We start from the raw sequence: 25,310 nt of genomic DNA, 5'->3' as shown, positions 1-25,310 counted from the left end.
TGCAAATACTGAACCATCCGAATATTCTTTTGTAATATTCAATTTTCAATAGTGCATAGGGTAACTCCGGCAACTCCGCGCTGGGATTTACGCCGCAGAAGTCAGAAAAAATAGGAGTGGGGATAATTTTCCCGCAACTATTCTGTTATATGTTATATTGTGTGTGTTCAGTTGTTTACTGTTAATATTAATTATGTATATCTTACTGTTAATATTAATATTAATTAATGAAATTATTGTGAGTTCAATCGATTTGTAATAAATAACGCCATCATAAATTAAAGTCTACATAAAACGATTACTGTAGAGCGTGTAAAAGACTTAGTGGTTATTTGACATACGTGTAGTGGAATAGTAAAACAGATTGTATAGCAAAATACAAGTGCTTTGCTTTCGTATTCTTTGGTCAGTTTTCTTGTCTTGTATATCCCATCTGCTTGGGATATACAGCATTTTTGGCGAGCGAGATTTATGCCCAAAACATACAAAGTGCGCAGATTGAATTCAGTACACTAAATGCAATAAACGCATTATATGAAATATGTATCTCATGTTATGACACTTGTAATATATGTAGGAAGATTGTATTATTTATTACTTCATATATATGTTTATCATTCTTATTCCTTAATAAAATATTCATAAACGTATTTTATAAGTTATTGTGTCATTTTACATCTCTTATTTATATGCATTATTTGTAAATTTTTCATGAGTAAATTGTACATACCTCCCCCCCCCCTCTCCCTTTATGAGTAGTCATATATCCCGCCCCTATGGAATATACGGCAGAAATGCAAGGATGTCAAAAAGTTTATTTTTTAATATGAAATATAAATACTTCGGATTTCTGATATTTTCTTCATAATAGTAGACAGTAGAAAGTTTTTACTGGTTCGTTTACTTTACAAACACAGTAAATAATACTTAATAAATAATAATACTTAATAAATTAAGTTTTTGATACGTACGGCACCGGATATATACCGGAGTTACCCTATATTTTTAGTTTGGAATCTTTGTTTGCATAATTTACACATACGATTGCATTTCTAATATTTTTATTTGAATTTTGAAAAATATGATTTCTCGAAAAACGCGTTATTAAGATAAATTATTACAAGATGAGATGTACTGTAGTTATCTTGTGTTTGAATGAAAAGCATATAATAATTACGACAATGAAAAATTTTAAAGCCCATTATCCTGCTTTTAAAGGTGAGTTTTGCAGCTTCTTTGCGTTTAATTGATAAAAAAAGCTGTGTAGTAAACTCTGTTATAACATGAAACATTTTTAAATATTCAACTTAATTATTTTTCAGTTAATCCGCATTAAAATGTACTACTCTGATTATTCTTGAATTTATACCGCATTTAAAAAATCTATAATGTATGTAACGTGTATTGTAGTATTTTCATATATTTTTCGAGAATAAAGCCCCTATATGTAATTTCACAAATACATACTGAAAAGAATCTTATAATAGCTAAATGTTAAGTATTATCAATTAAATATTCGAGTAATGTATACAATAAAAAATAATTTTGTTTTTCTAAATATTTAGTAAATATTATCAAGCATGATAATATAATCGTTTGGTAATACTTACTAAATATTTAGAAAACTAAAATTATTTAATATTAAGTTAAAATAGATATATAAGATTAAATACACAAAAACGTCATATTCAGTTGAGGCGATTCTTCGTACTTGATAATATTTTTTGTGAATGTATATAATTTCCAAATTTCTAATTTTTAAATTATACACAATTGCATTTCAAGGCTGAAAAAAATTTCGGCGCGCGGTTTGCAAAACCGGTTTGGATATGTATATAAATTCACACCGAAATATTTAAGCGTTAAGATTCATTTTGATTGAAAATATTAAATAGAATTTTTCTTACTTAATTAATAAAATTATTTTCGGTTATTAACCAAACATTTTATTCAAATTATTTTATTTAACATTTGATGTTATCAGATCCTTTTTTCAGTGCATAAAATTCACTATAAATTTATATCACGCATGCTCAAAAACGATTCAAAAGAATAGGCTGCACTAATAAAGACATTTATCCTGAGTAAATTTAAAAAAAAAACTGAAATTAAAAAGAATAGAGTATACTCGAATGAGACTCCGATATTTTTCTGAATGTTTGAAGTTAGCTCCGAAATCATAGATCCGAGAATTCTAATTAGAGTTTTAGTTTGTTTTTATAAAGAGTTTTTATAGAGATTATCTTATGCTTGTTTCTAGCAATGAAGTTTAATTTTAGTCTCGGTTCAACTAACTCTTCATCTATTTTTAGTTCTAAGAATTCTAGTTCTAGAAACGGATATTACGTTTTTAAAATCTAGCAATTAATATTATTAAAATAACAATTAAAAAATCCAGGGCTAACTCCACTCACTTTTCTCTCACGATGCATCGTGATCGTTCGAAGAGAATGAAAAATCCGACGATGATCCAGCGACATGTCGTGCAACACGATTTTAGCGATCGCACGCTATTTCGTTCGAAAAGAACGAACGTGCATGGAGACACGCGACGACGGGCGGGCTCCTCGTGAAAGGATGATGATTCACGAGAGACGCGCACGCACACGAACAAACGTATGCACATACGCCACGCACACAAAATTCACGAGGAGGTCATGTCTTGTGCGCCCATCTCTTGCAAACTGACGGACTATGTGTACCGGAATAGCATAACGGTAGAATTTCTGGTATACAATAAGCCATCGCTTAAACATTAAACATTAAACCGTAAGAAATTGATCAGTCACAGTTAAATATAACAATAGTAATGACTGTGATTGATCAATTTTTTATGACTTAAGACTTAAATAAAGGCTTAGTTAGTAGAAACAGCTCGTTGTACAAAGGCCATTGGAGACTGGAGACACTCACCGCTCTCGATGTACGGGACCAGCAGCAGCAGCAGCAGGAAGAGAACGTATCCGCACGTGTCACTGATCATCGTAATACAATATTCCCCGCTGCAGTCGGGACACGCGCCGCGCTGGGATACCTGGCGTCGGCCTCCGCTGCACCACTGCCTCTTCCTCACGCGTGCACCCCGTACGGAGGACAGGAACACAAACAAAACAGAAAGCCCGACTCCAGAGGTAGGCGCGACGCGACGCCAGCAACAGGGTTGACCGCGACAGGGGGCGGCGGGGAAAGAACGACGCCGTTTAGCACCACCTCCTCTCTATCTCTCTCTGTCTCTCTCTCTCTCTCTCTGTCTGTCTCTCTCTCTCTCTCTCTCTCTCTCTCTCTCTCTCTCTCGTACTCCTCCCTCCAGCAGCACTGCACACAACACCGAAGACTCTCGATCACCACGGCGACAACAACGACAACGACGATGATGAGTTACTCGGCGCTCTGCTCCGCCATGAGATAATCTGTGTATGTAGGCGACGGCGACGGCGACGGCGAGGATGACGCGGACGATCGGCTGCGCTCTCGATACGGCCACCGCCACGACGCGAATATGAACACGGTGCGCGTCTCCTTCTCTTTCTCTCTTTCTCTCTCTCTCTCTTCTTCCCTCGTTGTTACCGTTCTCTCCTTTTCCTCCTCTCGTTCACTTCTCGTGACTTACACACTCTCTCTTTCTCTCTCGTTTCCGGAGCGCGACCCGAGGTCTACGCCATTATTTTCCCGTCGGGAATCGCGCCTCGCACGCGGACACCGCACGACCGAGTGTCGACCGACGCAACTCGCGCACACGCACGACACCGTGCACGAATTCGGTCCGCCCCTCGTAGACTGACTTCCGCGACTAACTTCACGCGCGTCGCTCACTCGTTCGTTCGTTCGCTCGCTCACTCGCTCGCTCACTCACTCGCCGTTCCGTCTCGCCTCCTCACCTCGCTTTCCCCACGACTTTGCGGTGCGTTCGGTCGTTCTGCGATGACAAGACCCGTGCTGGCTCGCAAACAGCTGACGGCGGAGATCTCCCTGCTGCCGCTTACTTCATGCACGGCGCGACAAGAATGACGACAACGGCCACTCGATATTTAACGAACGCATATCGCAACGGCAACAAAACATATATACACACACACATACACACGCTCACGGGACTGGAGGGAAGTCGTGCGCGCGCGAACAGTCGCCACCGTCGCCACTGACACAGTCTTACCACCTTCGACCTCCCCTGACTGCGACCAGCTGCAACGTCCGTGCGCGATGCAAACGAACCGCCTGACTGTCTCCGGGCGCCCGAGAAACGACGCCGCGAGATAGCGCCAGCTACCGCACGGCGCAGCCGCCATCGTGCTTTCCAACGTGACGTCACCCGGCATTGACGCGGCGCTACGTAACGCTCGTAGCTGCCTTCATGTCGCTCGATCTGATCTCGCCCCCGCATGTTTATTTACATGTTATTTGGGTTGCATCCAAAAACGTCACTCTTGATGCCCTCATGTGTTATCTTATCTTTGCTGAGGCAATTATTTTTTAAGCAGTAAAATTATTCGCAGATTTAAGATTGTTATTAATTGTCTGATTATTAATATCTTTATTTTAAGATGATTATTAATTAACATGAAAAATTATCTATTAAATTGCTTATCAATTTAATAAAATATTTATTACTCCGGTTTTGTTCAAGACTGAAAAAGATTTCGACGAAGATTTAATTTGCTAAATTAGATATTTTTTTGTATCATAAAAATTCATACAGAAAATTTAAGCACTATTTATAAGATCCGCGAAAATAAAAATATTTTTTTAAAAGCGAAATTAACTCAAATTTTATTCAGATTTTCGTAATGATGAGATACGTTTTATTTGCAATTAAATTATTGCCCATAATTTCTTTATCAATTTTAAATTCAATAAATTTTAATTTGACATTTTTATTTCATATTTTTTTAATCTTAGAGAGTTCTTTATCATATTTTATCGTACAACGAACTGGCATGAATCACAGACTGCAATGTCATCAAAATTGTTATTTACAAGGCAATTAAATTTTCTTTTGTACAAGCGATAAAGAAAATTCTCTTTTACTGCTATAGAGAAATTATACTTACGACGTAATATTTAAGGTAACTAATTTATTTATTTAATGAACAAATTGGTGTTTCTTTTTTTTGCGGTTAGCAAAATTAATGGAATTAATCTCAATATATGTTAATAGATGTCTCTTCTCGTGGCAAAGTTCTTAGCAATGAATTAAGACACTAACAGTTTTGGTTAAACACAGAAATTTCACTAATTAATCTGACATTTCAATATGACGAAATACAAAGGGATCACGCCAGTTTCATTTTTATTATTAAGAAGTAAAAATCATTATTTTAAAATGAAATAGACATATTAATATAATTTCGTTTGTTCATTTTTATCTAAAAGTGTGTTAATCTTAATGAATATAACCTTTCTATCTATGGCTCGACAATTAAATTAATTAGAGAATTAATTAGAGAATTAATAAAGAATTTGAATTTAAAAAAAGTTGAAAATTTCATATTTATCTACATTATATTCTCTATCTGTTTCTCTCCGAAGGCTCGACGATTGGAAGATATAATTTATTAGATGTAAATTGGGAGCAGTAATTTATATATACAGAAAAGCCACTTATCTATTAATCTTTTAAATCTTTAACGAATGGAACCCAAAAAAATCCGTTTGGATGAAAATGCGTTCTACAGTGAATTCGGATGAATCTGTAAATACGGATCGATCTTCATACGTTGCCTACAACAATCATTCATCACGACGTCCTAAGAAACAAATACCTGCTTTGAAAAATGCACAAATGAAATACAAAACGCATTTATCGCGAAATGCTGCGTATTCCTCAACATATGGATCTAGTAGTAAGCAATGTATATATTCAACTCTTTGAATCAGCCTGAAAAATAACTCCATTTCCTCGGTATGTTCCTACTTCATTTTCGTTTTTCAATTCTCCATGCTGCGAGTATCGTTTCTCTTTTTGTCGTAAAAATCCAAAATACATCAAAAACAATACAGTAGTATACATGTCGGGATATGTGAAAACGAATAAATGATTTAATTTAATTAGAGAATTAAATACTCTCAAGAAATTCTCAGGATATAATTGTCATTCCATTTATATTAATCTTCCGGAGCTGATGGTGAACTTATTACATCCACTCTCAAAATTATATTTTGTAGCATGTTTATATATTATATCTGCAAATTTGAAATATTTTTACGTATGAGACTTTTACATTTTTACAGTAAGAAAAAAACTTTTGCGTGAAAAAGAGTAATATTTTCGAAATCAATAATTTTAGACGTCTGTTCGGTTCCTTTTAATTCTTTTCTATTTTCGTGGAATAATAAATGTAATAATTGATTTTTCTTTCCATAAAAGTCTCATACTTTTCAGAAAATTACCTCAAATTATTAAAAATAAACTTAGATATCAAAGATCTTTAATTAAATATCGTTTTTTTCTTGTTTATTTAAACAAACTTATTATTAGTATTCTTTTTTATATAAATTAAATTATTTTGAGTTTTTTAAATTAATTAGTGCAGCCTTTTAACCAATATAAATTAAATGAGTCTCATAAACTTAGCTTAACTGTATTATAGATTTTGACAGCTTTGGAGGATTAATACCTTTTACTTACATATACGTAATTATTGCATTTGGTTATCGAAGCAAGACATTAATTCTTGAATTGGATCAGATCAGCCCACCGCTAATCGTGAATGGCGTGTCTACAATTCGAGGGAAAATAAGCGAAACATAACGAGAAATCCCGTGGAAACGAAGCAAGCACATAAGAGTGTTGATACGCGCGACATCAATTTGCCACACCGGTCGAAATCCTACGTTAAACTGCATTTATGGTGTCTGAGATTGTGTCGGGCGAAGAAAAGATGTTCCCAACACGTTTTGAGAAAGCCGAGACAGGTTTTCGAACAAATAAAGACACGAAGTAAGGAGAAGTGTGAGAAGCCTGACGATGTGGTTGCGGTCGCCGGTGTATCAACTATCCCGCCGTATCAAGAATCGATAAGGCATCGAGATGTCCCGAAGTCTGAAAGAATTTATAAACAATACGAGATGGTAGAGATTGAAGATAAGGACGTCTCTGAGGACATCATCAAGAAAGAAAGAAAGGAAAGAAGAAAAACAGAGAAAGAAGAAAGGAGAAAAAAAGACAACAACATGATTGACAAGAAGAAGAAAAGGAAAAAAATAACGAAAGAGGAGGAGGAGGAAGAGGAGGAAGAGGAGGAGGAGGAGGAGGAGGAGGAGGAGGAGGAGAAGAAGGAAGAGGAGGAGAAGGAGGAAGAAGAGGAGGAGGAGGAGGAAGAGGAAGAGAAGAAAGAGAAGAGGAAAGTGAATCATAAACTCGATAAGCCGCCCGTGGACACACGTCTGGTGACACACGACGATGAACTCTTCGTCAAGGAACAGGTTCCCATGAAACCGCCATCGATCGCGAACGACTTCACGAAGAGCTGCTGTTACTTGTGCGCCCAGAACACGCTGGCGATCGCGGCCGCCACGGCGATCTCCAAGCCGGAGCAGTCTGACAAGTGCGTCCAAGTTTCGGCTCATAAATTTCAAGTAGAGACGTCCCCGGCGCTCGATAAGAGCTGCATCCCGTTGCCGGTGCAGTCGTTCGTCAAAGTGAGGACACGAGAGACCAGCACACTCTGCCCCAGCAGAGTGGTGTCGCGTGCGAAAAAGCGCAAGAAGTTTGCCATGTTTCCGGAGTTGACGCGAACGAAGTGCCCGGCGGGACGGTACGCCGCCTGCGAGACTGATAAGTCGACCGCCAGGCGCAACAATAATGCGGGAAAACGTCGGTCAACGAACGAGAAGTGCTGCGGGAAGAAGAACGTCTGACACGTCGCGAATTTCCCCGAACTTACCCGGACTAATTAACGTTTGATTACTCAGCGGAAAGAATAATTATATGCATCGTGAACCCATTAACGCTAGAAGTACCAATGTTTCTTACTTGATGAGACTCAGTTTTTCATTTTCTGAGCAACTTGTGATTAAGCTTATGCCCATTTTCACCAATATAGATTAACTTTAATCTCGATTCAACTTAATCTTCATCTTTTTTCAGTTTTAAAAATTAGAAGAGGATGAAGAATAAGTTGAACTGAGGTCAAAGTTAATCTATATTGATGGAAACGAGCAATTTTGTCAGAACAAGAGAAAAAAGGAAAGTATATATATATATATATATATATACTGTCTCCTTTTATAGATGTTATCTCATTCTAACTGAACTTGTCTAAAAACAACGGGTCAATTAAAAATTTATCATCTTGTAGCCAGATTCTGTTATAGAGTCTTCATAGTTTTCTAATTCGTAAAATTAGAAAAATATGATTTAGTTGAATCAAAATTAAAATTAAACTATCTTGGTAGAAACGGGCATAAACAAATTAAGTCTGAAGTCACATAAATGAAAAACATTGGCAATAGAAACAGATTTCAATCTGTCAGAAACTATGTATATGAGAATACATAGTTTCTGAGAATACATAGTCTCTAATAGATTGAAATTTGTTATCACCTGCTCCTATTGTTTTTCAATTGTATCTCAGGCTTAAACCTCAAGTTAACTAGAAAATGAAAAACCTTAAGAATCATAAGTTACCATAAAAATGAAGAAAGTAATGAAAGACCAAATATTTCATCAATATAAAGGACTAATTATTCAAAAGTAAAAAAATTTCAGAATTCTTTTACACAAAAAAATATAATATTAATCTAAAAAGTTAAAACTGTCAATAATGACCGTTTAGCATTTCTAGTGTTAACTTTCCTTTATACCACTCCACTGTTACACTTAAGCGACTACATCAGACCTTGTAACTATTCCTGCATTTTTCCCATCAGATTTTGTTCCTTCGCATTTTTGCAAGATTTAAGCAAAAGTAACTCGTCGTGTATTACTTCGTCAAAGAGAAAGAAGGCTTTCGATAGAATATCATTTATTGACGCAGCGAAATTACTTATTCATAGGGCCTTTTCTCTCGATACTATTTTACGTTTTTTTCCTTGTTTGATAATTCACAATATGCCTCTTTCATTTTTAAGTTACATTACTGCAGCTCTCCAATAAACTTTATATAGAGATGCGCGACCCTAACTCGAGTGTATATTTGAATTGCACGGTGCATACGAATCACTTCGATAACACATGTAATGCTCTGTGGCTTAGCCCGTATCTGCTCGTCGATAAATTATACTCTGCCGCGTAAGCTTTGTTCCATTTGCGCGCATGTAAGCGGAAAACGCTAAATTATGTATAATAGTTCGAATCAGAATCTTACGTACATATAATTATTTCATTGAGCACAGTCTCCTTATCCTCCTTGCATCCTTCGTAATACTTCGTCATGTAATTTGACGGACGATAAGAAATTTCCTAGCTCTTTATCTCGCTCTTTATTAAAGACGATGAGGTACATTTTTTTCCTCGCGCAATTCCCTTAAATCCTTCAATTAAACTGCTTCTTTGTGCCTTGTTTCATAAATTCTTCGAGGATGAGCACGGCTTTTCTTAACGGCCGCTTGGAAGAGAAAAAAAAACGTGAGACGTTGGGCACTTCGTCTGTATCAATGTCATTTCCATAGCGTTTCCATATTACTTTTCATATATTCCCTACATAGTATTTTCATACAGCCGTTTGTGTCGCTTCCACGTCACTTGCATGACTGCCGCTTGGATGGAATCTCGTCTCGCCGGAAACGTGTAAAGTCGTAAGTAAATTCGGAGTAAAGTAAATTCGGAGCAAATAAATTCGTCTATCTCTTTCACACATTTTTCCGTATGCGTTACATAAATCCGTAATCATTACGTATAAAACGAAATCGATTTAAAATAATATATATCGTACGTACTTTGGATTTACTATCTCCTACGTCATCAGAACGCAATCTTGTTCTGTTACTGAAAAATATTATGAGTAAATTCAGTCATCTATTTTTCATATCCTCGTAAGTTACATAATTCTACAATTATCACTTTATATACAACAAAAATAATCGATCTAAGGAATAACTGATAATTTGAATAAATCACCTATGCAATTTTTATTCAAATATACTCTCATGGAATCTCACGAAGAGATTGAAAATTTAGCCTGTCTTGAAAAAAGAGTGAAAATATGGCCATTCTTGTTCAAAAGTGGCACATTTTCATTCTTTTTAAAATGGGATTTACTCCTTTGGAATGATATTCCAAAGAAATCTCTTTTTTAGAATGTAATACTAGAGTAGATAACAGAACTTCACTCCAAAAAATTAAGATTTTATTCCTTCGGAGTAAGTCTCATTCCAAAAGAGTAAATCTCACTTTAAAAAGAGTGAAACTCTTAAACAAAAGTGGTCGTATTTTCACTCTTTTTTTCAAGATAGGCTAAATTTTCAGTCTCTTCGAGAGATTTCACTCCATGAGATTTAAAGAATAATCTTGCTTCGCTATTGCAGAAAGTCACGAATGAATTCAGAGCATGTCTTGATCCAAAATTTTTGCACACTTAACGTAACTATAACGTAAATATATAATCATCATTCATGTATAACAAAGTTTCAATAATATCGAGAAATCTTAAAGAAGTCACTTTGCAGTTTACACTTTTACAATGCAGATTTCTTACAATTATATCAACGGTGTCTAAATTTAAATGAGAATATAAGGTAACATAAATAAACAAAAAAGAAAGAGCAACACCGAGAACTTTGCAATAGCCAACGGAAGGTCTTATTGCACTTCGCAATCGTACGGCCGACGATCGACCAAGTAGTTCGAGTCTGTACTGCGTCAGACCGTATCCGAAGACGATACAGCGGATCGGGTCGGCAAGCTAGAATTCGCGTCGTCCGACAAAGGGGTGCCGAACATCAAAGGCGCCGCATAGTACGGCAGAAGAGGATACTGGGTAGTCGGGAAATACGTCGGTGGAAACAATCCTTGCCTTTGCGCGATCTTCAATCTGGACGTGAGCTGCTTCTTCCACTTCGTGCGGCGATTCTGGAACCACGTCTTGATTTGCACCTCGGTGAGATTCAAACACTTGGACAACTCCATCCGCTTGCTCACGCTAAGATATTTGTCAATCTACGAGGACCAAAAATGTATGGAAAGAAATTATAATGTCAATGAATTGGTCGCATGAACAATAGGAATTAGGAAAACCGCAAGTCATACCTTAAACTCCGCTTCAAGTCTCTCCAGCTGTTTTGCACTGTAAGCTTGACGCGGTTTCCGATCGATACCTGGTTTTCTCGATCTCCTGCCACTCGGTTTAGGTGCTAAAAATAATCAGTCCTTATCTCATCGTACTAGCAATTACTGGATCCCTTTTACACCGAGCATTTGATACGCGTATTAATTAATAATTTTCTATTAAATTCTCTCAATTTCAACAATGTATTTAAAGAATGATATATTAAATTAGTACAATATGCATCAAAATAATTAACTAAATATTCATATCATGTATATGTTTATATATATCGCTGAAATTAACATAATTTAATAAAAAGTTACTAGTTGTATAGTACTCATATCACGATATAAACTAGATCAATATCGCCTCGCAGAACACAAGTTAAATAATACGATATCAATATATAATTTTTTACTCAACAATGTAACTATTTTGAAGTCATATTACATTCCCGGAAAAAAAAGTTTCATGTTATAATTGTATATAATTATATAAAAATATATATAATTATATATAATTAAAAAATTGACATATTTTATATACAATTATATATAAAATATGTTCATATATATATAAAATATTTTTTTCTGGGATGTACTGTTTTGAAAATTATAATATTGATGTAAAGTTGTCAATTTATGTTCTACGTAATCGCGGAATCGATTTTAGTCATTGCTAATTACATGAGAGTCCCTTAAGTCCTTTGACAGTTTCTGACGCTGGCATTTTCGGAGATTTATTGTCGCGATAATCAAAATTTAATATTCTAATCGCGTGTCTTAATTGTACAACTAACTTCGCCAGCTCGTGCTCAATTATCACTTCAGGATTTCGAGGCACCATCCGTCGAGTCCTGTCTAGGATCACTGAACATTTCTGAAACGTGTAGGACTGTTTGCAGAATGTGTGACATCCTACAGTCAACATCATCGAGGCGAAGCGGTAACAAGTTATGCAAACAGTTTATGACGGAGAACGTTTGGATGCGATTATCATCGTAGTGCAAAGAAGTACTACACATTTCCTTTGAAAAGCATATATAAGACATTATAACGTAATTAGTTGCACTAAAATAATAGGATGATATTAACCACTTTAGCAAATATTCATGAATAATTTGTGCTAGAAATAAATACTGAAGAACAATGCAGCATTTTAAAGTAACAACTATTCTGGTATTACTATATCTGAACTAAGCAAATATACAATTCTTTTCTATTTTACTTTCAAATTTAAAATTATATTACAAGAATATTATTTATCTGCTAAATCATTCAAATATTATTTATCTGCTAAATCATTTAAAAAAGAGAGAGAATCCACAATTATTTATTTTAGAATATTTTTTGATTGAATTTTTGATCATAATTTCGTTATTTTTTTATTTCTATAATATTTTTATAATTTATATACTTACAAACGTAAGAAAGAATGTAATTAATTTAGAAACGCTGCATTGTAAATATGAGAATAATGTTAAAATGGGTTACAAATTGTTTATAACACAATAATTTTTTCTCATTGACAATCTGTTCGAATTCTGAAAAAGCACAATACATGATGAAGTATACGAGAAACGAGATACCCAAGATTGCGATGTTTTTACATAGAAATAGGAACTCTTTTTGCTCCTTTCTTGTGTTTAATCACCAGTTAGCCGAGCGGCCCTTACACGACAAGTCAACAAATAAATGTTGCGTATTTGTACAAGACCTTTACGTTTTTACCCTTCCAGCGTTTCTACAACTACAGGGAACAGTTAAGTTTTATTACGGAGAACAGTTTTTATCTTACGGAGAACAGTTAGCATATTTATACTTTATATAAAAAAATTTATCTCAGATAATTTTAGATAAATTGCATTTTAAGCGAAAAAAATCGGATTTCATTTGCACATTTTAAAAACATCTCACTGTTTTTTAACCTTAAGTTAAACTTCGGTGTTCTTTTCCAATTCAAAAAAGATCTAACTATAACTAAAGTATATCGACTCATTTAATTTATAACGTTGTGTTAACTATTATGCAAATTCGAAACTCGCAGTAGGTTTTAGAGATTTTAAATGTTTCAATACACATAATTTTATGTTTAATAGGAAACTTGCTAGTGCAATGTATACCGTGCAAATAATGTTTAAGAAATGCTTTGTTTCTTTAATAACAGCTATAATATCTATTTATCTAACATTTTTCCAGCAGCAGAAGGCACGTCTATTAAACACACGTGATATGTTTATTAAACATGAGAAATTTAGTTGAATTTAATTCCTAAAAAATCGAATGTCGTTTTATTCCATAACCTATATTAAACTATGCAGGACAGTAAGTTTGATTATAAATATAATGAACACAATCGATGAGATGATCTCATTCTCAGAAATGAAAAACTGCTGATGACCGGAAAGAAGAATACGCACGATGACGAAGAAGAAGAAGAACCGGCGAGACCAAGATTTATGAGTGTACAGAGACATTTAACACCTTCGTGGAAGATAGTTAGACGGTGCTGATAAATGGGCTTCTAACAGTATGGCGGATAGTAGCCGAAAAGGGAGAAACAACGCTATGGCGGATTTTAATCTTATCGCAGAATCATGAACTATTCGGGATTTTAACTAAGAATTGCCGCACGCAAAGAATGGTTTTGCTGAAATATCTAAAAATGTAACTAGATACAGATGATGAAAATAATTTTGTTAGACTATCAAAATAATATTATATAGGATGCTCGAAATACTTGCTAAAATATCAAAACTTTTTGCAGCATTGCTTGTCATGTTTGAGTTTCTCACATAAATATTTTGATGGTCCAACAAAATTATTTTCAGATCGATATCTCGCTAAATTATTATGCTTCAACAAAATTATTTTCCTACATATAATATGGCAATTTTTCTACAGCTTTATATAGATTATTATAGATTTAACAAAATTGTGTGGCAAATCTGTAATATTATAATTATATTACTTATAAATAAATATTAATCAGAATTTAAAAGAGTGATAGAAATTTTCAATAGAATAATAAAATTCTGAAATTTTACATAGAGTTGAATACTAGAAAAAATACAATACCATAAAATTTGATTAACAATGCGATTTTTACGCGGTTAAATATTAATATTTCGCTAGTAGCATGTCAGAAACAAGGGTATTCAACAACTGGGCCACTGATGTGTGCCTCGCGTGTCGAAAAGCTGTTATCGCAGGCGCCTCGTATAATATCCAATATTCGTTGAGGCCGAGAAAGAGGGTGCCCATCTCACACCTCTCTCGGTATTGTGCGCGAAAATAGAATTACGGTGGTAAGTTATTACGAGTGGATAATAATTAGAGTCCTTTGTCGTCGCGATTCTTCGAAAGCGTTAGTGCCTCAGACACGAAGACGCTTTCTAGCATAGCGAAGATTTTTCCATCATATTTGTTGTAATTAATTGATAGCATTTTGAATACTTCCAAAATCAGGCAGATTTGAGAGATGTGTGTGTACTAGATTTTATTTCTAATGCATTGAATTTTTCGAGAAATAAATTCTATTGGATTTAAAGAAAAGCTGTAGTATTTTCAAACAAGATTATGTATATCGAGTAGATTCGATATACTTTGATAGAAACTAAATTAAATTCTAAAAGTCTGATCTTACCTTGTAAACCAAACAGCTGTCCAGGCTTTGTTTGAGCAAACCAGCTACTATATAGTAATGAAGCTGATGCGAGTGATGTTGCAGAATATGCCGAGGGATCAGATAATGCACCTTCGGAATATGGCAATCCCGCATGAGTATACAAACTCCCTTCTATATCTATTAAATTATATTGCATTGTATTTATGAAATCGTACATCTTATCTTATAAATATTTGCTTCCATGTATATCTTAAAGAATTCTTTATTGTCAACATTTTAAGACAATATACAATGGCCAGTATTCATACTTAATTTTTATAGTATGTAAGACCGTAATTGGCTATATATAATAATTGACTTATGACATCTTAAGAAGTATTTTAATTAAAATTATATTATTATTATTTAGGACGATCTTAAAATAAAAATCGACTAACGTAATTTATACCTACATAAATATTTTATTTATTTATGGATTTGCAGGAATTTATTTTATGGTATGTTTTATATTATATTTTTCTAAATTAAAACTAAGAAGATAGAACTTCAAAAGTATCGAATATCCTTAATATTAAAATTATTTTATTTTTTTATATAAATACAAAAATTTTTTGGGTAATAATCTAATTTTCTGATGTTTCTCATGTTTTACATACCAGAACGTGTGGCTGGTATCGCTGTTGGCTTGACAAAATGTCCCTCTATCCTGTCATCCGTATCGTCTTGATCTTCCTCTTTATCACCAGAATTATTTATTCTCGAAATTTCTCTTTTCTCATTTCTCCCGAGAATACTGTCAATAGTGAAAGCACTGGACGCTGCAATTGGGGATGAATTTCTTCTTTCGATCTGTTGTTTCTGAAATTCCCTATAACCCTCGCAGCTGGAATCGGATGCATACTCGATAGATTCTCGATTGATAGTCGGTGATATGCAGCCTCTCTCGATGTTATTTGAAAATGCTTCATTTTCACTCGGAAGCGATCGTGTTCGGCGAAGATCATAAACGGCATCGTTCATTTTCTCGCGGTTTTGATAGAGTTCCATCTTGTGAAAAATCATCGAGCTCTACTACAATAGACGATTTTGATTTCACTCGGACGACAGCATACGTTCCAATAATTTTAATTCGCGCACTTTACATTTAATAACAAAGTAATCCAATGATTTTTTTCACGTTTCTTTCTTCTTTAGATTTCACAGTTATTAATAAAAATTATTTATATAGGTTTTGACTCAATTACAGTCTGCTGTATCATTATTTACCGTCGCGTATTGAAATCAAATGATTTTTTAATTGGTGAAATATTTTGTACAGCAAAAAACATCTAGCTGAGTCAGCTGTAAGCGATTTAACACATGTTTCTTCTTTGATCGATCACACCTGATTTCGTACTAATCTCCTTTCGAACCGTCCGAAAGCAAGTACTTCCGAAAGTATGACAAGTGGCACGTGTCTATGGTCCAGAGAAGGATCTCCCAACATCCCCACCAGCTTCCCACAGGAAGGTCATCCCGTGAGGTTGGAAGAATATCTCGCACCTCGGAAAACCCCCACTTACCCGATATCTTTCTGATCGGAGTAGGGATCGCAGGATCGCGGCGGTTTATAGCAGATTTCCTATTTTAGAACTAATAGCTTTCTAATCACATCATTTGTGAAATATTTTGCCTTTCTTTTTATGCGACTAAGTGATCCGTAAAATTCATTATTAAACATGATTTAGTATATAATGATATCTTTATTAACAAATATATCAATATATTAAGAATTAAATACACAAATTATATTTACGGGATTTAAAATTTTAATATCAATCGTCTGATGTGATTATTTATGGTCTTCATTAAAGTTATACATGTAACATCGAAAGCTTACATTTCTTTAACTTTTGCCACTTTAAATATATATATTTTATTTACACATACAATATATTATAAAAAAAAGTCTGTTACTTTTTTAATCAATCCCATTTCTGTTTCATTACTGTTTCTATTAAGATATCGTGTTTTCTATCGATATGATCGATACAGGATAATTTTATAAATTCATACCATGGATCTTCTATACTCCTATTTTATCGAGGCATTCATGCGTTTTATGGTTCTTTCCAAAAAAAGTGCTTGAGCTCGACGATTCGGCTTGCGCACTAGCGAATTTTGCCGCAGCGAAAAAGGGTTCATCTGGGATCAAAAGGTGGATCTCCGATTGGTCCCAAATGCGCAGGATGCTCGCGCAGCAACCCGCCTTCTTTGACCCCTCTATCTCGAAACTTTATGCCGGTAAAACGATGGTCGCTTCTCTCTTTCCCGTTCGCGCTTTAGCAATGGATAAACGCTTCTGCCACGTGAAGAACATCATGAAAAAGTACCGCAAAACACTTCTTCACGCGTTTAGCGAACTAAGCGCAGTGGTTCTCACTGTACTTCAGAAATGTCACATTTCTTTATTACATCTTGACAGTTATATTTCATGAATAAACTTTACAATTTATCAGTAGCAATATTCAACAAGTCAGTGGTTATAATACCCAAATTTTGCGCAAAAATCTCAATTAATTTGACAACAATATATTCATGAATCATTATTTGAAAGATTTATAATTTAATTTTTAAAAGAAGACAAATCTTTCGACAATAATTTGGAATGAATATTAATTCTACAAAAAAATACTTTTGAAGTTCCGAAATAGAAATACAAACGATATAGCTTGCGTCGCATGTTCCAGATTTCAACTTCCACTGTTGATGATAGTCCTTTCCGAACCATATCGTGCTATTTCTGTTTACGGGCACGGTGTGGCGGCCATTTTCGCGAATGGCGCGTCCATTAGTCTCCGGGCTACCCGTGCCAATCTCAATGTTCATCCTTGCGCGCCGTAAATCCACTCGGCTCCACGCTTCCGCGGCTAAAAGGACCAATGGCGATTGTGAGCCCTTTCTACCACGCGCCGTCATCGATCCTCTCCCCGATCCACGTCTGAGTTATTTCGTCTTTGTAGAAGAGCGTATATCATTCTTTTCATATACAGACACCTCAACACGCAGTGTCGTGTTCTGAAAACGCAGTCATTATTAACCTTTCAATACTCCCACTTAGATTTGGATAACATAACTATTATATTGAAAAAAAGTTTTGATCTCACAATATAAATAATACTATAGTTTGTATTAATGTTAAACTACTAACTGAGAGAACTTGTACTATTTGGAAGAATTGTTTCCTGTTTTTTGTGAAAGATGAAAGAACATGAGATTTGATTCGAAATGAGCGATGCATCTTTAAAATTTACGTAGAATTTTCTGTAAGACGTATTTAAAATAAGATAACAAAAAGAAAATAATTGTTTCGAATTTTTTTTAAATATTATTTCGATATCATTCAATGAATCGCTGAAATCCTTTATTGCTGCGATTGATGAGCTGGTTATTTCTACTTAGACGTGAATTTGCGTTCACTTGTCTCGCGTTGTACACGCTTTTTCATATGCTGATTATACATGGGGTTGAACATTTTACACGTACTTGCGATCGCGACAAATATTGAATCTTAAATACATGAAGTGAATGCGCTTAAGGCGCGTCTTAGGTGCGAAGAGAGGAAGTAATGACATGGTCAACGCACACGTTAATTTACGACCATGGACATTATTTCCTAGAAACTAATATTTAAGCCTTCCTTCCAAATCTTCTATAATACAATAGTTACGTGCTTTTTTCTAAAAATTATTTAAACAGTAAATTGAAATTTAAAAATAACGAGATCGCGCAAAATAAAAATTACTGGTATTTCGTTTGAAACCACGATCCGATTAACACAGCTCTCATCTGGCACGTTCGAAGCATCAGCATGTGTTTGGATAAAGCGCGATTATTTGCGATTTATTTGCTTCATATGCCATCTACAGTAGCGTTCATCCGTAAATGTTTCGAATAAACGATCCATTTGCTCGCTGTGAAGTTTACTCCCACGTTTGATGCACGCTGCGCCACGTAATTGAAACGATCAATCAAACACCTGAGAAAGGAGGGTGAGCCCACGCGTGCACAAACCGCAGGTTGCGTTCACGCAAAAGGGGAAGTGCGAACTTCGACTGCTGATAATTAAAGAATCGTATCCTTCGTGTCCCGTTAAAAATATTCTGGAGCATACACTGTATATTTTAAAAGCATTAAACTTGAAGAAAAGAAAGATTAAGACATTATAAATATTTTAATATTTCAATCTATATTTGCTCAAATCTACTTTCTCGTCTTTTTTCCTCTACATTGTGTTATTAGTTTTAATTATAATTTTTGAATAAAATTTTAAATATTATATTTATAAACAATAAATAAGTAAAAATAAAACTAGATGTAATTTTACGTATATTTTTGTCTGATACATAGGTAGTTTTGCGACTACGACACCATTAATAATCGCATGAAAAACGTTTATTTCAAACGATAGGATGAGACGCGAGAGATGCGAAGATTCTTTCGAAACTGCGCGATTAATTTTCAGTAAGCTTGGAGTATAACTGGCCGCTTTTGGTGTGTGTACAGATATAGCCACTCTCGCGAGATATTAGACAGGTGAGCGCGTTCCCAGGGGAACAAAGGCCCCATTACCCTGTCTTACCACCTCGAACCGGGCAGACATCCCGACAGACCCTCCGCTCTTGAAACATTCATAAGAGCGTTGTAAGTGGTTTTTAATAAACGTATTTAATCATGAGTGTCGGATTACGAATTAAATCGGTGGGTGCTGCCACCAATCAAGGGGATTAGTCATGAATCTAAACAAATGTACAACCCGCTTTTTGCAGATATGCGGGTGTTTTGTCTTCCGATCTCTTAATATCGGCGTGGTATCATTTTATTTTACGGCTTTATAGCTTTTCTAATAACAATTCGAAATAAAAAAAATTTGGATAATACAGTTTTTCTGATAATGTCGCTTATTTGTTACAACAGCGGCACAACTCAAAAGACAAAGTTTTTCAGAAAATAAATTTGAATATTATTATAAAATTTTAATAATTTAAATATACAGGGTGTCCGGTAAATTTTGATAAAGCACGTGTATAAAACGGACCAAACTGAATCGAAAAATTCTCTATCACTTTACAATTTTCGCAATTTTTTTTATCTAATGAGCAGAATATCTAAAATTGACGAATAAAATAATTTTGAAATATCTTTAAGAATTCCCTGAAAAACATCTTTAAGATATTTCATAACAAACTCTGAAAGAAATCTTGAAGTTATTTTCTTATTCGTTGATTTTTATTCCACTTATTCGTCAATCTTTAGAATATCTCTTTCATTATTACGAAAATTGCAAAATGGTAGAAGATTTTTCGACTTAATTTAGTCCGCTCTATCTACATACGAACGCTTTGTCAAAACTTACCTTATCCTGTATTTGAATCATTAAAATTTTATAATAATAATTTTAAAATGCAATTTTGATAACTAATTAGAAGAATAAAGGTACGGTCTATTAAAATATATGTTTCTTTTTTTTCTGTGTTTGCATTTTCTTTTCTTACAACAATATAACTAAAAAAATGACAATTTTTTAGTTATGTTGTTGTAGCAAATGATCGATGTAATTATGAATATTTCTTTTCCCGTAAATTATATATATAAGTTAAAAATAATATTAATTTATTATTACAATATAAATGTATAATATTTAAAATTTTAAATGTATTCAATCTTTTTATTTTATATATATATAATATACGTATAATTTAGTTATTTATTATTAAACTTCCTTTCTCCTGATCTTATTAACTTTCAAATATTGTTGTTTTGAAAAATTATTAATATTGTATATATTCAGATGAGAAAGAGAACTCACTATTTTTTTTCGGTGTATTTAAAACTGTTATAACGCAACCTAGGCAGCGTTACGATTCAAGCAATTATTTCTAGCAGACAAGTAGATTATTACAAGAGCGTGTCGCCTTCTCTTCAGTCACAGTCATCTCCGCGCTTCAGTGACAGTCTCGTGACACAACTAGAATGGCACTAGAAAATTTTTCAGAACGCGATGAAAAACGTTTATTACGAGCTTACAAAATAATATATATTTTGGAAATCTTTTTCATAATTTGTACGGTATCGGCGCAAGAATGTTACTACGATGGCAACGAGTTTTGCATCGATCAAAACGACATACTTTCCGTAGATCTTTTACCTGGATCGTTTTTATTTAGTGACCAGTACAAAAATAATGTTCCAAAAACAGTGATAAACGAAACCATAGATGGATCTTTTGACAAAGCTTTAAATGAGATGGAATATCATAGGTAACGTAACGTCATTATCTAATGACTTATTATAGAAAGCCATTCTTAAGTCTTTAAGGGGATCCTAAAATCGATTAGTCATAATGTAAGTAGAACTTATATATAGACTATTTAAGTGTCATTGACCCATCATTACATACTGTATCAATATCTCACGTATACATACATATAAATTTTCGTATAACAATGTTTTAATTAGACGTCTAAGTCCAATTCTAAGAACTCCATATTGTTTCTTTGTACAAACAACTAGTCTGTGGACTACTATTTTGTAAATACAAATTGTACAGCTTTTATATAAAACACGACGTGACTCTAGAGCGCTATTGGACTAAGAAATGGCAAAGAAGATCTCAATTTCAAAATTTTTTATCGTTCTTGGCATAAACTTCACAGATACATATTAATGCATATACTTTAATCATAGGCTATATTCGGATTTCCACCCGAGTGACACTCAATATTACTCTAGTTTTATTATTTACCGAAACAAGGATGACATAACATCCGGGTGGGAATCTGAACACATTTTTGAAAAAGGATTTTTGAATCTATAAAAGAGAGAAAAAGTAATTGGTTACATAAAGTTATATGGTTTAATTGGTAATTTAATCAGACAGTTTTAGGATCCTCTTAAGTCATAAGAAATTAATTAATTATAGTTGAGTATTCCTCTCATATTCGATTGTAATTGATCAATTTCTTAAGAGCATAGGTAATGATTTATTATAGAAAGCTCATAAATGGTAACGAATCAATCTGAAAATTTAGTTGTGCAATGTTGAGATTAAATTAGTCAATATATTAAATATATTATAGGAAAATATATTAATCAATATATTATACAAGTCAATATATTATAGGAAAAGAATGAATGAGTATCTTTGTCACGGCTACATAGCGGAAGAAATTTTTAAAGAAGTGAGCACTCCTAGAGTAAAGCGACATCCCGAATCTTTGTCAACCAATTTAAATCACAACTTCTTAGGCGACGACAATGTTACGGTACACGATAAACTTTTGGCGGATGAAGGAAGCACGAAATATAAAAAGTGGCTGCAACGGTAAACGCAAAAACTTTAAAATCATTTATAATTCAAATTATATTTGTATAACTAATGACATTTACTTGTAATTCTGATAGATTTAAATGTTACTGTACAAAATTATTTTTTTCTACTAAATTTTTGTATTAAAACTTTAACTTTATATTTTTCTTTAACAACTTATTTATAATTTTTAACATAAAATATTTTTTTTTAAATAAATATTTCATTAAATTTTTTAATTAAAATTTAATTAAAAATATTTAAGGAGGGCATATTTAAGAGATATATTCCAGTTCTGAAATAACAATTATAATTTTGCTATAATGTACAAAAAGAGAGGGAGGGAATATATAACATAAAAAAAAATCTTTAATTTTTAACGTATCTATGATGATACAACAGAATGACGACACTAAACGATATATATCGACATTATGCGCCTCATAAAAAAATAATAAAAAAGCAAGATGTTCAGCACGACGATATTGAGGAATTCGATGGCGAGTTGACGGGATACGCGATGCAAGCTCCTCTGCCAGAATCAAACGGAAAAGTGGGCATTTATGATCCTTCTCACGAAGGTAAGAAATTGCAAAAACAATTACAGAACATAATGCATTACGAAAGACTTAGTGAGGTATGATATTTACATATCTTACATATCTTACGAGTAGATGACATGCTATCATCATCAACGGGACGTCATTCTTTCCATTACGGATCTTTGTTTGGCCATCATCATGGCGACCACTATGGACATCATGCTGATTTCTTCCCTTCTGCTCACGAAGAATACTATTATCCCCCACATCACCAAGATCAAGACCATGAAGATCATAAACATTCTTATTCCAAGGGGAAAAGCAATGAACTCTCGCTCAAGGAATTCTTCGAAATTGCACTCACCGCGCTTGCATTCTTATCATTCGGATTATTCATTATTCAACTTATATGTAATGCTACGGTATTAAAAAAATTATGTTTAAAAATAGATTTTAAAAATTATGTTTAAAAATATATTAAGAAAATTATGTTTAAAAATTTATATTTAAAAAACGTCCTTATTTTCTAAAATATTTTTTTAAGAATAAGAATAAGAATAGAAATATTTAATTCAAAAGAAGAGCCATAACTTTGATGGAGAAGTTTGAAAATGTTACATTTTAGGATAATAATAATGGCAGTAGGCGAAAGAAGAGAGCCACGATTTCTCTTTCTTCAACTCCCATTAGCAACGAGGACTTGAATGAGTTATCCTATCGCGTTTTGAGGTCTATCGAAGCAGCAATGGTTGCCGAAGCAGATTCTGGTAATTGTTTGCGCAGGATACTATGTGAAGATAATCAATACTCTAAAGAAACTAAAGATGATCGCAGAATTTGGATTCCCGTTTGGAGGTAACAGATCTCAACAATAATTATATAAACCTTAAAAAAAAGTGAAATACAAATTTTTATCATCTCATAAATCAGTCGACGTAATATCATTAGTCGGCGAATTTGTAATTATATCCCAAAATCGGTAACATTGACACCCTCTTTTTCAGCTTGGGCATGAGTTGGTTGTCGGGCAGAATGCTGTACAGAACTCCATGGTCGGCAATGTTGGATTCTGTGAAAGCATCCGTTCTGGGCTTGGGTGGAATCGATTGCGCCTCTTTCTATCCGGAATGCGATCTCGAGAATGAAAGGATTAAGAGGCGTCGCAGAAAAAAGAAATAAATGCGCGATTAAAAAGTTCAAAATAAAATTATAAATTAAACAATTTCATGATTAGAGAGATTCATAAATAATATGCTTGAGAAATAGTTAATTTATGAATTGTTTATGAATTTTATTATTGTAATAAATAATAGAAATCATTTATCACTGTCTTGGTGAATATATTTATCATCGTCATCACGTGAAATTGGTAGAAGCGTTGCATATCTAGATCCACTAGGGCATACGTGGAAAACGTCTCTATTACCTCTGTCCTGTAATGGCTGACGATTTATTAAAATCGGCATTTTATGTTCATCACATAATGTTCGAAACTCTGCAACCTTAAAAAATAAAAGCAACTATTATGAGATAAAAAATTAACTACATGACAATTATTTTATTTAATCATTCCTTAGTCTGTTCATTGATAATTCTTATTCCAACATAATTTACTTGATCAATGGATATTCCTAATGGTTCTCTGCTTATTAACCAAAGTACACTATTTCTGATATTTGTCATGGTTATGGAACCCCAGTAAACAAAGTAATCACGTTGAAAGCATCGCATAATATTTATTATAGGAAAAGGTATTAAACGGATGGAAGAATTAGCTGCTTGGATAAAAGGTAATGTATTTATGATATCATCCAGAAGTGGATTAGGGATTGCCTGCAGCTGTATATAATATTATTTCTAAAATATACCTATTATTTTCTTGACATCTAAAGACATATTTCTACTCAAATCACATTTAAATGTGTCAAAAAATTATGTACTAAAACTACTCTAATATAAAATTATTACTTAATAGAATTAGTTTATTTAAAATAAACTAATATAAATATAAATAAAAATATTTTTTTTAATACCTGGAATAAATATACTAATATAGTGATACCATCATGTTGACGAAGAGCCGTTATTTGAGTTCTGTAATTACTATTATAATGCACCGCATGCAGTTCCATTGGCATACTTTAGAAAAAGTACGTTTAAATTAAAAGAATAAATAAATAATATTTATAAAAAGTAGACAATAAAAATAAACCTTCCACCGTCAACATGGTGTTCACTACCGTCCATATCAGTTTTACCCCAATGAAAATGAAGCTGTGAAAAGACATAACTGCTGACGAAAGGGCCACCATACAAATATGGCTCTTCTTCATGCCATGTTGCACTAAGCATGACTATAAATAATAAATGCAATTATTCTACTACAAGTAAATACATTGGATACGGCTCTCATTTTTTACCAGTATATCCAGTGTTGCTAAGTTTTAATTTTTTTGGCGTGACATTATAATTGACCCACTGTATAGGATTTAGATTCACGACTTTCATATAACTGATATTCAAATCGATTGGTGATCTTAGCTTGCCATCGGTATGAGCCAAGTTCTGTATAAATCTAACCGTTTCTTT

General features: G+C 33.7%; 4 protein-coding genes across 6 annotated transcripts in view; 1 reads left to right on the top strand and 3 right to left on the bottom strand.

Annotated features, from left to right (window-relative positions):
- The window catches only part of LOC108689112 (disintegrin and metalloproteinase domain-containing protein 10), a 129,246-nt gene extending 125,669 nt beyond the window's left edge, over nt 1-3,577 (bottom strand). For all 3 annotated transcript variants that reach the window (XM_018195749.1, XM_018195750.1, XM_018195751.1), the window contains exon 1: nt 2,914-3,577. In XM_018195749.1, coding sequence (XP_018051238.1) covers nt 2,914-2,983 — 70 coding nt within the window. In that variant the 5' untranslated portion in view covers nt 2,984-3,577. The remainder of the gene's footprint in view (nt 1-2,913) is intronic.
- Nucleotides 3,578-10,798: 7,221 nt separating this feature from the next.
- Nucleotides 10,799-15,851, bottom strand: LOC108689108 (homeobox protein engrailed-2-B). Its single transcript, XM_018195745.1, has 4 exons — nt 15,488-15,851; nt 14,850-15,008; nt 11,186-11,289; nt 10,799-11,095 (listed from the first exon to the last, which is right to left on the bottom strand). The coding sequence occupies exons 1-4, from the start codon at nt 15,849-15,851 to the stop codon at nt 10,799-10,801; spliced, it is 924 nt and encodes a 307-aa protein (XP_018051234.1).
- Nucleotides 15,852-20,906: 5,055 nt separating this feature from the next.
- On the top strand, nt 20,907-23,900 carry LOC108689109. The gene is made up of 6 exons (XM_018195746.1): nt 20,907-21,130; nt 21,994-22,194; nt 22,582-22,760; nt 22,854-23,143; nt 23,347-23,576; nt 23,726-23,900. The coding sequence occupies exons 1-6, from the start codon at nt 21,117-21,119 to the stop codon at nt 23,898-23,900; spliced, it is 1,089 nt and encodes a 362-aa protein (XP_018051235.1). The 5' UTR covers nt 20,907-21,116.
- A 137-nt stretch (nt 23,901-24,037) lies between these two features.
- The window catches only part of LOC108689103 (carbonic anhydrase 1-like), a 1,412-nt gene continuing 139 nt past the window's right edge, over nt 24,038-25,310 (bottom strand). Inside the window, exons 2-6 of the mRNA XM_018195729.1 lie at nt 25,142-25,306; nt 24,934-25,075; nt 24,755-24,860; nt 24,336-24,560; nt 24,038-24,223 (exon numbers count right to left, since the gene is read on the bottom strand). Coding sequence (XP_018051218.1) covers nt 24,038-24,223; nt 24,336-24,560; nt 24,755-24,860; nt 24,934-25,075; nt 25,142-25,306 — 824 coding nt within the window. The remainder of the gene's footprint in view (nt 24,224-24,335; nt 24,561-24,754; nt 24,861-24,933; nt 25,076-25,141; nt 25,307-25,310) is intronic.

Source organism: Atta colombica, unplaced genomic scaffold, assembly GCF_001594045.1.
Source record: "Atta colombica isolate Treedump-2 unplaced genomic scaffold, Acol1.0 scaffold257, whole genome shotgun sequence".
Classification (NCBI taxonomy): Eukaryota; Metazoa; Arthropoda; class Insecta; order Hymenoptera; family Formicidae; genus Atta; species Atta colombica.
Note: the sequence above shows the minus strand (reverse complement) of the source record. Positions and strands in the feature narration are given on the sequence as shown.

Bases quoted from the DNA above. Each gene is read 5' to 3' on its own strand.
- LOC108689108 (XM_018195745.1), bottom strand. From the start codon at position 15,851: ATGAACGATGCCGTTTATGATCTTCGCCGAACACGATCGCTTCCGAGT. The intron at 15,009-15,487 runs GTATGTAAAACA...ATAATTTAATAG, and splicing joins GATACCAGCCACACGTTCTG to ATATAGAAGGGAGTTTGTAT. The intron at 11,290-14,849 runs GTAAGATCAGAC...GATTATTTTTAG, and splicing joins ACAGCTGTTTGGTTTACAAG to CACCTAAACCGAGTGGCAGG.
- LOC108689109 (XM_018195746.1), top strand. The intron at 22,195-22,581 runs GTAAACGCAAAA...ATGATACAACAG, and splicing joins TATAAAAAGTGGCTGCAACG to AATGACGACACTAAACGATA. The intron at 23,144-23,346 runs GTATTAAAAAAA...GTTACATTTTAG, and splicing joins AACTTATATGTAATGCTACG to GATAATAATAATGGCAGTAG.